The 15,058-nt window shown below is 59.0% G+C and overlaps 1 protein-coding gene across 3 annotated transcripts in view; it reads right to left on the minus strand.

Annotated features, from left to right (window-relative positions):
• Nucleotides 1-15,058, minus strand: part of CSNK1D (casein kinase 1 delta) — a 40,972-nt gene that overhangs the window by 1,359 nt on the left and 24,555 nt on the right. Inside the window, exons 3-10 of one of the 3 annotated variants that reach the window (XM_037810697.1) lie at nt 12,435-12,583; nt 11,686-11,914; nt 11,142-11,312; nt 10,403-10,551; nt 8,273-8,444; nt 7,536-7,675; nt 3,963-4,026; nt 927-2,949 (exon numbers count right to left, since the gene is read on the minus strand). In XM_037810697.1, the coding sequence (XP_037666625.1) occupies nt 3,994-4,026; nt 7,536-7,675; nt 8,273-8,444; nt 10,403-10,551; nt 11,142-11,312; nt 11,686-11,914; nt 12,435-12,583 (1,043 nt within the window). In that variant the 3' untranslated portion in view covers nt 927-2,949; nt 3,963-3,993. Of the gene's footprint in view, nt 1-926; nt 2,950-3,962; nt 4,027-7,535; nt 7,676-8,272; nt 8,445-10,402; nt 10,552-11,141; nt 11,313-11,685; nt 11,915-12,434; nt 12,584-15,058 lie in introns of those variants that run through there. The other 2 variants (XM_037810696.1, XM_037810695.1) reach the window with 2 other exon arrangements.

Raw genomic sequence — 15,058 nt, forward strand, 5'->3', positions numbered from 1 at the left:
ATGGTCAGGAAGCGCTGAGCAAGTGCCCCAGGGGAGGTGAGGGCTGTGCCAGGGGCTGCCACTTGCGCACCCAACATCCCCCTGGGGCCAAAGGAAGCTCTGCACCCAGTGCCTGAGGGATCAGGAGAGGGGCTCCTTTCTGGAGGATGTGCAAACATAACCCCAAAGCTGGAGGTGGAAGGCCGACGGAGCCAGCACTCTCGGGCTGCCCCCATCTCACCCGCTGAGCGCCAGCAGGGAGACCCCGCCCTGCACTTCGGGATGCAGCCCCTCAGGACAGACCCCGATGGCCCAGACAACACCCCTGCAGGCAGCCCATGCTGTCCTAAGGGTGTCCGGAGGGTCTGCTGGCCTCCCAGCACCTCGGGGGCCAGCTGTGCTCCTGCGCCACCCACCCCCTCCCATGGGGCCAGCCCAACAGCCCGAGGACCCCACCGAGGCTGCCTGGCCATGGGCTGGGGGCTTCCCGGAGGGCAGGCGCTGAGGCTGGGGGAGGTAGAGCCTGGGGGGAAAGGCACAAGGGAGCGCTGCATGTGTGAGGCTGCGCCTCTTCTCAGGCCTGTGTGTGAGTGCGAGGGTCATCTAGGAAGAGAGCTGGCGCGGCCTCCACGGGGGCTCCTGGGGAGCGGGCAGCCTGACTGCACGCACGGGACGGCGCGTGAGCCTCAGCGGCTTCAACAGGCAAACGCAGCCTGGAGCGAGGCGAGCGTGGAGTGGCGGCCCCTGCACCCCAGCCTACCCCTCCCAGCGGCACGCAGCCTGGCTGGAGGCGCTTCATGGGGTACGTGCCCCCCAGGCCAGAGGCACCCCCACCCAGGACAAACACAAACGCTCACTCCTGAAAACCTGCTTTACAACTATTTACACGCACACTGAACACCCTCAGACCGACGGAGGTGAGCATGTACGAGGTGCGGAAAAGAAAGGCAGAAGTCACTGTGGATTTATTATTTACACCGTTGGTGAAGGACACAAACAGCAGTGACAAGGGCACGGCCCGGACCCAGACCCCAGCATGCGGCGGTACAGACAGCACAGCCACGGTCCCCGCGGCTGAGCTCGCGCTTCAAACGTGACCAGCAGCACCCCAAGTCTGCCGTGGGGTTCACAGGGACCGCAGATGGGGACCAAGAAAGCAGCTGCAGCTGGTCATATCCGGCCAGAGGGGAAAACTTAACTCTGGTGAAGGCAACAAAGATGTCAAACTGGCCAGGGACCTGCCCAACCTCCCCTGCACTCCCGGGAATGCAGCCTCCCTCCGCACCCCAAAAACCTTCACAGTAACCAGGTCAGGACCCAGAAGGAGCCCCAGATCGATCACACAGGCTGCCAGCCTTGAAAGCAAGCAGCCACTGTCTGTCCCACGACCAGCCTTTCAGGGACAGGAAACCTGAAGGGGGGTGGGGGGGACGACATGACAACAAAGAGGGGGGCTCTTCCGGGTCCCTGGCTTCTAACACACCCCAGTTTCCAACAAGAATGCTCCCCAGCAGGGTGGCAACTGGGCTGGCCCCAAGCCCCTCTGCCCCTAGGGCCACTTCGCCTTCTGCCTTTCCAGGGGCTCTGGTTCTGCCCGCGTGGCCGCGTTTCCGCTCGGTTCCGTGTGCTCAGCTGAGGGCCCATGAGACACCGGGGCACCCAGGCATTGTACAGTGACACCCCTCTGGGTCAGATTTCAGACTTGCGCTCCTGTCCTCTGCTCTGGGGACTTGTGAGGCAGGGAACCCTTTGGCCGACTGCCTTCCCGGGCAGAGTGTGGCCTCCGGTGACAGCACCACCCCTCTGGAGCACAGATGGTAACACGGTTATCGAGTACCGATCAGTGCTGGTGGTTTTTACAGTCTGTTTAGAAATCCCCCAGATGCAAAGACATTTAGGCAACAATCACCAAAATCAGCACAAGCCACCCGTGCCGCCCGCACAGCCTGCAGTCAGTGTCCCTCTCCTGAGGAGAGCAGAGCTACGGCAGCTTTCAGTTCGGGACCTCCCGACTGTCCACGCGGGTCTCAGGGCCTCGGCTTCCAGGCTCTTGAAGCTCGACATCCTCCTCGCCCTCCGCTGCCTTGCCTGGGGCCTCCCGGGACCTTCTGCACAGCAGCCTGCACTTCCTAACAGCTGACAAGTGGGAAGACGTTCAAGACGTTCTTGGGTCACAGAGGCATTTCCGTTTGAAGTGGGGAAAGAGGAGTGAGACAGCCAAAAACCAGGTGGAAGGGCTCAGAGGAGGCGCGCGAGCACACATTATTCGTACGTATGCAGACGTGCCACAGGCTTCCGAGCAGGAAGGCCCTCCGCAAAGCAGACCACAGACTAACACGAAACCAAACAAGCAGCAGGTCCCTGCGGCTCACAGGGTGGCTCCATCTACACAGAAACTCCAGACAGTGCCGTTTCAGGACTCCTTCAAGTCAACATCTTTTCTCAGACCGCAAAAACAGACAAGAAAGAAACAATAAAAAGACAGATTTCTTTACACAGATTTAAGCCAATAATTTTTAGCAAAATGATACAAAACTGTCTTAACCGAGTAAAAGACTGATAGAGTAGAACACTCAGGGAGCACAGGTTTACCGCCACTGGAGGGACACGGAAAGACTCTTGAATGGAAGTTTGATTCTCTTTGCAAATTGTCTCTCTCACACTCTGCTTTTCTTCCCAGCCCAGGACGGTGGGGTCTCAGGCCAGGGCCTCGGGTGGCAGCCCCGGCAGTGGCAGCGCTTGGAGTCTGTCCAGCTTAGTTTGTGTGTCGCTTCCCCCGGGCGCCGCGGGGTGAGTGCCAGGAGCGCTCCGGCTGTGGGCACTTGCTCTAGGCTCGGGGCGCGGGGCTGGGAAAGCCTTGGTGGGTAAAAGTAGATCAGCCATGCAGTGTCTGCCCCTTCACAGCACAAAGGAGATTTCTCATCGGTGCACGACAGGCTGCAGACCACTGGAAGCCACCCGACTGGGAATCTGTCGGAGCCAAAGCACAGAGAAGGTCAGCATGAGGCCAGAGGACGCACCAGGGCCGCCCAGTCCCGCTCTGGGCACCTCTGCCCCCAGCTGCAGCCCCCCCCGGCAGCTGGGAGTCCCGCCGCGGCCAGGACACGTGCTCAGCAGACAAGTGGCAGAAGACAGCAGGAAGAGGCGTGCAAGCAAGGAGACCCGGGGACCCCCGAGCCGCGCTCCTGGGCAAGAGCCGGCAAGGAGCCCAGGTTTGCTCGGTTCCTCCCCTCCTGGAAAGTCACTCGGCGCTCCGGAAAAGGGAGCACAGGCCCGGCGCCCCAGGGAGGGGTGCCCGGCAGGCCCATCAGATGGTTCCAAGAGCGCACAGCACGTCCACCTGCAGCAGGCGGACCGAGCGGCGCAAGCTGACAGAAGCTGCGCATCCTCTGCTGAATGGAGAGGCTGAGGGCCAGGCCAGCGGCGAAGGGCAGCAGCCCAGACATCAGCCATGCACCAAGGCAGCAGGGGCCAGGGGCTGAAAGGTTAAGACAGACAACAGCCGCGTGGACACGATGACAGGGCAGAGGCCGAGTTCGGGAAGAACAACAAAACGAGGGAACAGAAATCAAGGAGATGGAAGAAAGAGAGGACCGAGAAGGCCGGGCAGGTCGAGGCCCCCAGGAGCCCGCGCACAGCAGGGGCCTCAGAGCCCGTCCCAATACCGAGCGTGGCGCCACGCAGCTGAGCACGACACAGTACACCACCCCGTCGCGCCCGAGCCCAGACCACGTGGTCTGGGATGTTCTGGAGGCCCCGAACCTTGGAGGAGACCCAGAGGGCGGGCGCAGGGGGTGCCTGGTGCAGCCCTGGCAGCTCTGAAATCCACTCGAGGAAAAAGCAGATCCAAGGACACTCACTCTCCCTCGAGCATCTGGCATGCAAGCCCGAGCCCCTGTGGCCTCCCCCACTTGGGGGGCAGCTCCCGCCCAGCCCTGAGCCTTGCTGTCCACCGAGACTGGACCCAGCGCCAGCACACTCACCCAGTGCTGCCTTCCAGCGGGAGATGAGCAGCTACTTGCCGTGGTGTTCGAAAGGAATGCTATTCTGAGGTGGGGGAAAAGACAGCTGTTGTAAGAGCTCTGCCGGGCAGGGCAGCGCGGGAGGCCCTGGCCCACCTAGCAGCCTAGTCAGCCTGTTTCCAAAATCGCTCTCGCCCTTCTCTCCGCCAGGTCTGAGGCTGTGCTCGGGGCTACCCCTCACAAGGGTTCTTGCCTGTGGCTCCCGCCAGGCCCAAGTGCGGGCCACCCTCTCCCGGAACGAACCTGAACTGGCAAATGAGAGGGGCACCACTCCCTCCTAGCATGTCTCATCTTCAATGGCCACAGGCCGGCGAGGGCCGGGCAGTGCCAGGGGACCTGGGGACCCAGATCCATGCTCGTGGGCAGTGGGACACCCATGGCAGAGCCCAGTGCCCACCGGGCTGCAGTCCCCAGGCTTTGGAGGGAGCAGGCCCCTCCCACACACACAGCAACCCCCAGAGCGTCCCCTACCAGGTGCCCTTTAGGCCACAAGTCATTTGGCTACAGGGGTCTGACCCTCACCCAGACACAGGCAGGTAGGGACCGAGTCCCTGGAGGCTGGACCCGAGAGCTGGGGCGGCCGGGGCAGCAGAGTCCCCTCCGCAGATGTGCTGGGTCCGGCGGCTCTGAGCCCTGGGAGGGTGCCCTGGGGAAGAACCACCCTCTGTACACACAGCACCTGCCCTGAACACCCAGTGTTACTTCTCTTGGAACCCCCAACTCTTTGGGGGGACAGTAAAACAGAGCAGCCTTGTGGAATCCAGGGGCTGCCGAGCGGCGCCGACAGCACGGCCCAGCCAGAGCCCAGGCCTGGCCCTGCAGGAGATGGGGGCAGGGGAGAGCCCCGCGGGCCCAGAAGCCTGGAGGTGAAACCCTTCCGAGGGCAGAGCACCGCAGGAATCGACAGACATCCTGCCTCAAGAAGATAACGGAGGAGAGAGGTGGACAGAGGTGGCAAGCCCTACAGGAGGACAGGGCCTGCTCAGGGCGAGGGCCTGAACGCAGGGGTCCGAGACCCCGGGTGACCACTGGTGCAGGCCCGGGCGCTGCTCTGGGAGGGGAAACATCACAAAACTCAAATCTCTTTGAAGACTCCTCCGTAATGTCAAACCCCATGCTCTGTTTCTCGACACGGAACAAGGACCACAAGCACAGAGAGGCAGGACTCCGAACTGTCACTCGCACGGGCCAGTGAAAAGCTCCTGGAGGGGGACAAGAAAGGCCCTGTCTGCCCCTCTCTGCCCTCTGCCAACTCAAGAGGTCCTGAGCCAGGACAGCCACACGCTGGGCGCTGCCAACGCCAACGCAGGGGGAACGAGGCTGCTCCTGCGCCCAAGTTCCTTGAGGCTCTTTCCTTTCCCTCAATGATCCCAAACCCATCAGGTGTCAGGAGGGAGGGAAGGAGGAACTCAGGCAGCCCGCCTCGCCCTTGGCCTGGCGCTGACCGCTGAGCCCCTGGCGTCGGCTGCTCAGATCCAGCTGGACTCCACTGCGGGCCACAGGCCCAGGCCCTGTGCTGGTGGTGGGCAGGTGCAGTGCCTTCCGGTCTGCGCCCCGCAGTGCAGGCAGAGGTGTGGTGTCGGGGCTGCCGGAGGCTCTAAACGAGGGGTGTCCCCAGGCAAGGAGCATCCGATACTGAGGGCAGTGACCGCATTTAACTGGCTCAACTCTTCATGCTCCACAAACCACACCAGACAAACAGCCGTTCAAACTACCGTCTCCTTTGTCTCTCTGGAAGAACATTAACACAGAAACACTGCGTTTCTAGTAAATTGGTAAACTGGAATCTTTCGGTACGATTCATTTTATTTGGTCGAAACAACAACAGTCAAGAGCCTCCCCACCCCCGGCAAGTCCCACGCCTCTGCCAAACCCGGGCTCTGTGCTGCTGAGAGAACCTCACGGGACCTACACTTTGCCACCACCAGGCTGGACGCAGGGACGCAAACTGCCAGGCTGGAATGGCTGACAGCCCAAGGCTGGTTGTTTGTAAACGCAGAAAGCAGAAAGCGTCATGAGGAAACCTAAGGGACAATGCCTCCTGAGCTAGCCCAAGGCCCTGGGCCTAGTTCACCTCTTGAAACATGTGCACCATCCCGTAAGGTGCCCTGGGGACTCCAGGCCCCACAGGGCACAGTGAGACAAGCACAGGGACACGCCTCTGATGGTTACACAGCCCAGGGGCTCTTGACCCCTGCGGGACTGTGAAAACTGGGCTGGTGGGAAGCAACCTCAGAACCTTCAGCCTGAGGGGGGCGCGGAAAGACCAGCCAGATGACGGGGACAGGGGGACGGGGGCGGGGAGGGCTGCAGGCCGAGCTCAACCACACAGGCACTGACTCCATCCATCACACCCAAGTCAGGGCGGGCACTTGGGGCTCTGGAAGCTCCCACAAGCTTCTGCGACTGAGGAAATAAATCTCGCCCTGACCTCACGGGGATAGGATGTGGAGGCCGGCATCCAACACCCTCCCAGACTCGCCTTCTGCATGTCTTCTTTTGCTTTCTTACCTAATCAGATCCTTTTAATACAATAAAACTATTTGCAAGTGTAGTTTCGAGTCATTCTAACAGATCACTGAGCAGGAAGAAGTGGGGGAACCCTGACGTGCAGCTGGCACCCGAGGGCACCTCGTGAAGGGCGCCCTGGGGGCCCACATGACCGGGGTCGGGAAGCTGACGTTGGCCGAGGGACCTACAGCACTTGTGCAGTTGGTGTGGAGAGCAGCTGTGGAAGCTTCGGATGCTATGAAGCCCCTAACTGACCCCTGAGCAGTGGGGGAGCCTGAAAGTGGATGAGGAAAAGCTGATCCTGTGCCCTAAGAAGGGTCCCGGTGCACTGGAAGAGGCACGTTAAGAGTCTGCAAAAGATGTGATGACAATGAAAAGCCAGAACGGGAGAAGAGGCTGATCGTGGAGGACACGGCCCGAGAAGAGACGCACAGGGGCCCGGCCACAGCCGCCTGTCCTGCCTCCGTGCTGCACCCAGAGTGCATGTCTCACCAGAGGAGGACAGACAAGAACATGTCTCAGGGAAGGTGGTGGGGCCCTTGTGCAGAGGCAGGGTGTGTGGGGACCCTGGGCAGCTCACAGCTCATGGTCCGCACTGCACCCTCCTCAGACCCCACTCGGGGCCGGCAAACTCCCCTCACCACCGGCCCTAAGCTGCCAGCCCCTGGCCCAGGAGAATAAGGAAAGGTTCTCACAGGCTGGCTGAGCTCTCACCAACAACTCCTCAGAAGGGGACCCACGGGGTCCCATCACCTGCAGGCCTTGCAGCTGGGGTCAAGCCCAGGAGCATGGCATGGCTTGTCCCCGAGCCTCTCCACCACGGCGCCAAGAGCACCCAGGAGGACAACCTGCCCCGCAGGTTAAGAACACACAAAGATGGAGGGGGAAAGGAAGGAAGGAAAGCGGGAGGATCACCCTTTGAAGACTGGCCCGGTCCTTCCCGAGACACCAGAGCCAACTCACGGGGAGCAGCCGAGCCCTGCCCCTGGCCCGCCACCCGCCCGGCAAGCTCGGAGGCCGTACCTGTGAGGTGGACATGCGAGAGGTATCTTGTCGGCCGGTTAGGTCGGACGAGGAGATGTTGACAGGGGCGCCGCGGTGCAGCCGCATGCTCACTTTCCGCTCTCTCTCCATGCCGGAGACGGGCCGGGGAGAGGTGTTCGCTGGAGGGAGGCGAGGGAGGGTGAGGCCTGCTCCCTGCCCCCAGAACAGCCCTCCCACTGCGCAAGGCCGTCTCCCTTGGAAAGCTCGGGGGGCGAGGACCTGGATGCCCCCGTGACAGCCTCAGCACTCCCACCCATCCGGGAGGCAAGGCCCTGAGGGTGCCGGACAGAGAGCTCCAGGCAGGGCTCCCCAGGAGGCGGAGAGCCCCAGGTGTCCAGGCCAGGCCACGACTGCCGCCGGGGAGGGACTGAGGCAGGTCTCAAAAGGCTCATGAGGGAATTTGTATAAAAAGAAAATTTTATAAAATTCAGGAGATTAACAACAGCAGAGCTTCCAGGACAACCACTTCCTAGAGCAACGACAGGCTCTTCCCAGGCCACCTGAGCTTGGGAGCGAGAAGCCAGCGAGAGACCAGCGGGGGCACGCACAGCATCGTCCCCAAGCCGCCCCTGGCATGGAAAGGCAACCTATGCAGTCCCCCAAGGCTGCAGGGCCAGAGCCTGGGGCCCCATACTTAACCCCATGCACCCGGGAAGCAACGAGAACCAACCCGACTGCACACTGAGGGCCCCGGGAGAGGCACAAGCACCACTCACCAGTGTGGGAAGTGGGGGTGAGCGGTGTGGGCGGGGCCGCCTCCTGCGTCCCCCTCAGGCGGCCCGAGGCCGTGGAAGGGAGGCCCCGGGGGGCTGGATTGCGGGAGTGCCTCAACCGCTCCTCTCGGTCCCGGCGTTCCCGTTCGGCATCGTCAGCTGCCCGGCTGGCACCCTACGAAGAGAGGATGAGACCAGCGTGGAGATGGACTCCGCACAGCACAGCCTGAGGGCCCCGTGGCTGCCAGCTGACGACTCCTAACACGCCAAGAGGCAGCCCAGGCAAGAGGCCCCAAGAAGCTCCCACAGCAGTGCCACGTATCAGAAACACCATCTTCCCCACCAGAAGCAGCACAATGTCATCACCAATCCCTGGGCGGTCCAGGACAAGGCCCAAAAGGAATGCCAATCTTCTCTGTCTTTCCAAAAGTAATAGGGAAAAGCTACTCCTGCCCCAAGTTCTTATCCCAGATTAGAAACAGAAACAACGCTTTCAGGGAGATCAATTCCTAAAGAGATGAAGTTTGTGACATGGACGTTTCAAAAGGCACTCTCCTGGAAGTTAAGAACCAACAGAGAAACCAGGCAGTGAGTCTCAGCCAAGGGGGAAGGTGCCTCAGGGCTTTCTGAAATTCACAGGCGTCTGCAGCACCCAGGTGTACGGGCTCATCAGCTGACTCCCTGGGTGACCTGACACACGGAGGAGAGAGACGGAGAGGACAGGGCACTGCCAGGCGGAGACGGGCCCAAGGCAACAGCTGAGTCAGCGTGGGAGCCAGATGCTGCGTGGTGCAGTGGCATGCACTGTGTTCAGCCGGCTGAGGGGCCGGTGGGGTCCAGCCCCCAGCCTGGGGGTAGAACCACCAATGCGGGCACACGTGCCCGTGGCGGGAAGCGGCTTGCACAGGGACGCCGTCCACCTTGCTCACTCCCAGCCCGGAGGGCTAGTTACACTGTCAGTAAGTTAACAGGCCAAACAAACCGGTGGCGTTTCACTTCAGGCAGTTAAGCTAAGATGCTCAGCGTGCCAGACGTCATGTTCCAATTGCTCCACGGCAGGGGTCCGTAAACTACAGCGACCACCTGCTCCTGTCTATCAAGTTTCATGGGACACAGCCACATTCATTCATTTGCAGACGGCCTGTGGTGGCCTGCACGCAGCACTGGCAACCTCAATGCCACGTGGCCCTACTGGCTCTTCGGTGGAAAAGCTGGCTGACCTCTAAGGGACGACGGAGCTGGGAGGAAGTGCCGCTGCTGGCCTGTGGCTGGAGCCTCCCTGCGGCACTCTCTCGCGCTCCAGTGGCCTGGGCCTTCTCCTCAGGCCCCGGGGGCAAGCGCCCGTCTCGCACCCTCTGCTCCCCAGTCACTGAGCTGCTCTGGAAAGGTTCCTATTTCTGTCTCTAGCTGAAGACATTTTTAATGAAAAAGGAAGTGAAGGTTCCCACAAAGCTGGAGCTCTGGCAGTGGTGTCTGAACGCTAATTAATTAAACTCACACTCCTGAGCTTTAATTTTAGAGGGTGAGCTACTAATTTTAGAGGAAACAAACTGAAGCCCAAGGGGCTCTCCGCCCACACTGTGTGGCTCTCGCACACCCAGGCGCACATGCCTTTTTCATGAACAAACTGTGGGTAACAAACGTACAGCTGGCTTATTACAGGAGAAGCACGGCATGGAAGTCTCTGAGTCGGGCCACGGCGCCTGGAGCAACGAGCACCTCCTCTCCTCCCTGGGGGTACTTGGGGTGCATGGGGTCAGGGTCCAGCAAGGCTGACGGGACCGGCGCTGTGGGAGGTACAGACACACCCCCGGCTGTGTGCCCATGGCCTTGGCCACCTTCCTTTAGGTCAGTGCTGTCGGCTGCCAGGAGGCCCACCAACCCACCCCCAGGGACGCCTGCTGGCCCTCCGGGGAGCCCAGACGTCACCTCTCCAGGACTCTGCTTTGCTTCTCAGCACCTCGAGCCCCCAGGCAGACAAGCCAAAAAGCCACATCCTGCTAGGTGTCCTTGGCTCCCATGAGTCAGCCCATGTGCCCTGCACACGGACTACGCACAGAACCCAAGCTGAGAGCAGCGAGACTCCCTGTCCCCTCACACGCGAGCAGTGGGCAAGCTGGCAGTGCCACTTACAAATTTGAGCATGTTCCAGTCAAACACGTAGTCGTAGGAGAAGCCCTGGCGGTGGAAGAGGTTCCTGAAGAGCTGCCTCAGGTACGAGTAGTCGGGCTTATCATCAAAACGCAAGGAACGGCAGAAATTCAGGTATGTGGCAAATTCAGCTGCAAAACAACAAGAAACTCAGAGCTAACGTTATTGTTTATCCTCTGCTACCAAATGTAAGGTATGAAACAGGTGAACCTGAAATACCAATCACGTTTTTTAAGACAAGGCCTAAAGAAACAGTTTACAACATCCAATATTGCAAAGCACAAGTCGGTGTCATCTAGGGCGTTTATCACAGGGGCAGCCTCACCCCCCACATTAAAGGAAACTCACTGGGGCGTGGCAGCAGCAGCTCAAGGAGGGCGAGGGGAAAACTGCTGCTAGCATGAAGGACAGGCTGCCCCTGCCCGGTTGCTGCATTCCTAACCACTTGGGGTGTGAGGAGCAGCGGGGCGTGGCACCCGCCTCTGGGTCCTGCTCCTACCAGGGTGCCCACCCCCCAAGGGGACTCGGGGCAAGGGGACCAGCCATGAGCTCTCTGCACAGGCTGGCCCTCCCACAGGCCACCTGCCACCACTGGAGGGGTTTCTCCCAGCAGACAACGAACGCAGAGGCAGATGTCAAGTATAAATGCCCGTGAGGCTGGCAGGGACCCACGCTGACCCCCCATCGTCACTGGCGCAAACGCCGGATCAAGGAGACTCACAAGGGTAGCCTTTACACAGCACTTCAATGGGGGTGGACATTTTCTTCTCACTAATCCTTTCATATTTCTGTCTCTTGGTGGCGGCCTTCAGCCCCTGCCAGGGGAGAGAGCCCAGGTTGAAGTACATGAGCACATAGCCCAGAGACTCCAAGTCGTCTCTTCGAGACTGTTCTGAAAAGAAACAGGAAAGGGAAACACGTAAAGGACAGGACACATACGCAGCTAAAACTGAGCAGTGCATGTATAAAAACAGAAAATATCAGCAAACACTTAATGTGAAAATGAACTTCAACAGGACAGAATGCCATAATATGTCCCAGGGCATTCTGCTCTGTGGGAAGTTGCTCCTCACGGGCTCATGGGAAATTCCCCAACACCTCTGCCTGGGCCCCATCAGCGCTGCATGAACTGTTCGGAAGCTCAGGTCAAGACTCCCCCACAGACCGTGGAGGGTAAATGCTCCGAGACCCTCCCCAAGCCGATGCGGACACGCTTGCAGGCGCCCACCGGCAGGACTGAGGTGGCCACGCTGCCCATGGCTCACCGATTCCGAGGTGCGTGTTGATGGAGGCATAGCGAGCGGTCCCCGTGAGGTTCTTGTTCTCGCGGTAGGGGATGTGCTGGTGGGTGCGGGCATCCCGGTACTTCTTGGCCAGCCCAAAGTCGATGATGTAGACCAGGTTGCCCTTCTTCCCGAGCCCCATGAGGAAGTTGTCTGGCTTCACGTCCCGGTGGATGAAGTTCTTGGAGTGGATGTACTCAATACGACTAATCTACAAGCAAAGCAGCAGGGGTAGGAGGTCAAGCCCCAGAGCAGCCAGAGTCAGGATACAGACCTGTCCAGCTGCCTGGAAAAACTCCTCCCGAATCCGTCGGCCCAGAGCAGAGCAACTGAGCCACGAGAAAGGCAGGCCCCGGACTGGGCACTCTTCTCCCTGCTGCCTCCGGCAGGGGGTGTCCTGAGAGCAGACGGAGGGGACAGTGTGCTTCTGGACAGTGGTCAACACTAGCTGTCCTCTCTGCACCTGTGCACGAGAAGCCACTCGAACCAGGAGCCTCCACAGAACCCGAGCGTGCTGCACCCATGCCCTGAGGGTGGGTCTCTGCACCAAATCAGCTGTGGCGTCATCTTGTGGAAAAGGCACCCCATTTCCCACTTTCTCTCCAGGCATTGGAAGGCACAGTGACAAAGAGAACAGCTACTGGGTTAAGCCACCAAACTTTCAAATCAAACTGGCAACTACTTCCTAGGCGCCTACCCTGCTGGGCTACTTCCCAGAAGCGAGCTCTTACCATCTGGTCGGCAAGCAGCAGGACGGTTTTGAGGCTGAACTTCCTCGAGCAGAAGTTGAAGAGGTCCTCGAGGCTGGGCCCCAGCAGCTCCATCACCATGACGTTGTAGTCGCCCTCAGCCCCGCACCACCTGATGGTGGGGATGCCCACTGTGGAGGCAGGAGGGCGGCTCAGCACGGGGCCTCGAGCCCACCACCCCGTCCCCAACTGGGCTATGGAACAACCACACGGGCCAGACGCTGCCCATCAAGGGCCGGGCGAGGGGGAGACAGAGGTGTGACAGGTGTGACAGGTGTGACAGGTGCGACGGGGCCGAGGGCGGGTGAGTGGGCAGGTGGGCGGCTGAGGCAAGGCAGAGCAGGAACAGGAATTTGGGGGGCATGGCTGGCGGGGCCACTCGGAGGCACTATCACCTGTGTGCAAGGCTGGGAAGCAAAGGAGGAAAGGGCAGCTACCACAGTTGGGTGTGAGAGAAAAAAGTTGTTACGATTACCGTGATGCTGCAGAGACACAATGTCTAAAAGAAAAGCAAGATCAACAAAATCAGCTGAAATTTTACATATATCCAGGCTTGAAACAGACAAGTCAGTGACAGTAAGAAAGAAGATGGTATAAATCCAACTGAATCAGGATCCGAAACAACAGAAAAACACAGAGATGACTTCAAGGTATGGGATCTGATAAGAGAAATCAACACGAAAAAGACTCCAAACCCGCTTTTGAAAAAATGGGCAGAAGACCTGGGCACTTCAAAAAACAATACATATGAGTAGCCAATTACCCACAAAGAGATGCCAGGGAAATTTTAACTGAAACCACTAGATACCATTTCAGACCAACCAGGATGGCTAAGACCAAAAAGACGACACGCAACGACAGCAAGGAGGTGGACGCCTGAAGTCTTCGCGCTCCTGGCGACAGCGACATGGGCCAGCTGTCACAGAGGCCCGTTACCGGGCAACTCCATGCCAAGGCTCACCCAGACCCAGAGCCGCTCCCAGAAAGATGGACAGGAACACTCACAGCACCTGAAAAGCAGGTGAGCTCCTCACAATTCCAGCCTTCAGAATACTCTTTCCAACAGCCAGGGCATTTTTCCTTCAACACTCACAAGAAAGTGGTTCTCAGTGTGTGCCCACACAACAGGCCCCAACTGCACACAGCTCCGGGAACGAGTGACACCACCCGTCACCTTCCAGGCACAGCAGACGCGTCTCCCTGATAGCAGCTACCGAGCAATCCACAGGTGACAGGCCGTAACTTTCTCTCCCGTTTCACCAGTGTCAGCAGAAAAGTTCATAAACCTCTAAGGGAGAAATGCCAGTCCCTGGTGGGAGGCTGGGTTTCTTCCCACCACGGGCAGAGGAGCCTGGACTGTCGGCACGCACCAGCTCAGCGAGGCCCTGCCATGGGCAGACCCACAGCGCCAGCAAGGCGGACTTGCTCGTCTTTCCCCCCAGGGCACGCACAGGCCTTCGACCGTCCACTGCCCAATCATGTCCCTGGGCTGCCTGCCTCTTACCCATTTGCCTTGACTCGTTTCTCTCCACCCCGATGGATGGATAACCAATTGTCCTGACGTCACTTGCTGTATAATTTATTCATTTCCCATGAACCTGGGATACCGTCTGTAACATACGGTAAATTCTCATTTACATAAGCGTCTTTATGGAGTTGCTATTCTCATTCACGGGTCCATGTCGATTCCTAATATGACATTTTGCGTTTTTTTTTGAAAGTGAACTTTTATCTTAGACTTACATTTACAGACAACCTGAGAAAAAAGCACTGAGTTCCAAATCCCCCTCAGTCTCCCCACTATTAGCACCTTCCATGGTGCACTCGGCCCATGTTAACTAAAGCCCACCCTCCACTCGAATCCCATGTTTCGCCCTGTCTGGGCTCCCAGGAGACACTTGGCTGTCAGGGACCCTCAGGCTCCTCCTGGCTGTGAGTTTCTCAGCCTTTCCTTGTCGTGACAACCCTGACAGCGTCGGCATCTGCCTGATGTCCTCCTGGCTGGACTGGGGTGGTGGGTTGTGGGGGAAGACCCCAGGGAAAGCACTCAGCCTCTCCTGTTCTGCCATCTTCCCGGGAGTCTCTTGTATTGGAAACAACTTTTAAAGAAGCTAACAATGACCAAAGCTGGAAGGATTTGAGCAACAACACAAATAAAGTAGTATTGGATTATAGCCCAAAGTACCTACAAAAACCACTGGGAATTCTTTCACATGGAATGTTTGTCTCTTCTTCCCCACATTTCTTCGTTTATTCAACCACTTATTTATGTAAGTATGGACTCAGGGGTGTTTCCTTCCTATGTCTCCCCCACGGAATAACAGACTAAAGGCAGCAAACGACCAGGACAGTGGTTCCAGGGTGCAAGCGGCCAGAGGAGGACCCTTTACACTACACAGGGGGGACCCGGGTGAAAAATCAGAGAAATGACAACTGAATGGACGGGCTGAATTTATCCAATCATGACCGATGCCAGCGCTGGCAGGTACGTGTGGGCCAGAGAAACAGAAGGAGGGACTCTGCTCCCATCTCATCAACCAGCTAGGGAGATGACCCTTCTCAGCCCCAAAGCTGGGAGCCCCCAGGAACCACCGGATTTGTGCTGG

This window comes from Choloepus didactylus, chromosome 18, assembly GCF_015220235.1.
Source record: "Choloepus didactylus isolate mChoDid1 chromosome 18, mChoDid1.pri, whole genome shotgun sequence".
Taxonomy (NCBI): Eukaryota; Metazoa; Chordata; class Mammalia; order Pilosa; family Megalonychidae; genus Choloepus; species Choloepus didactylus.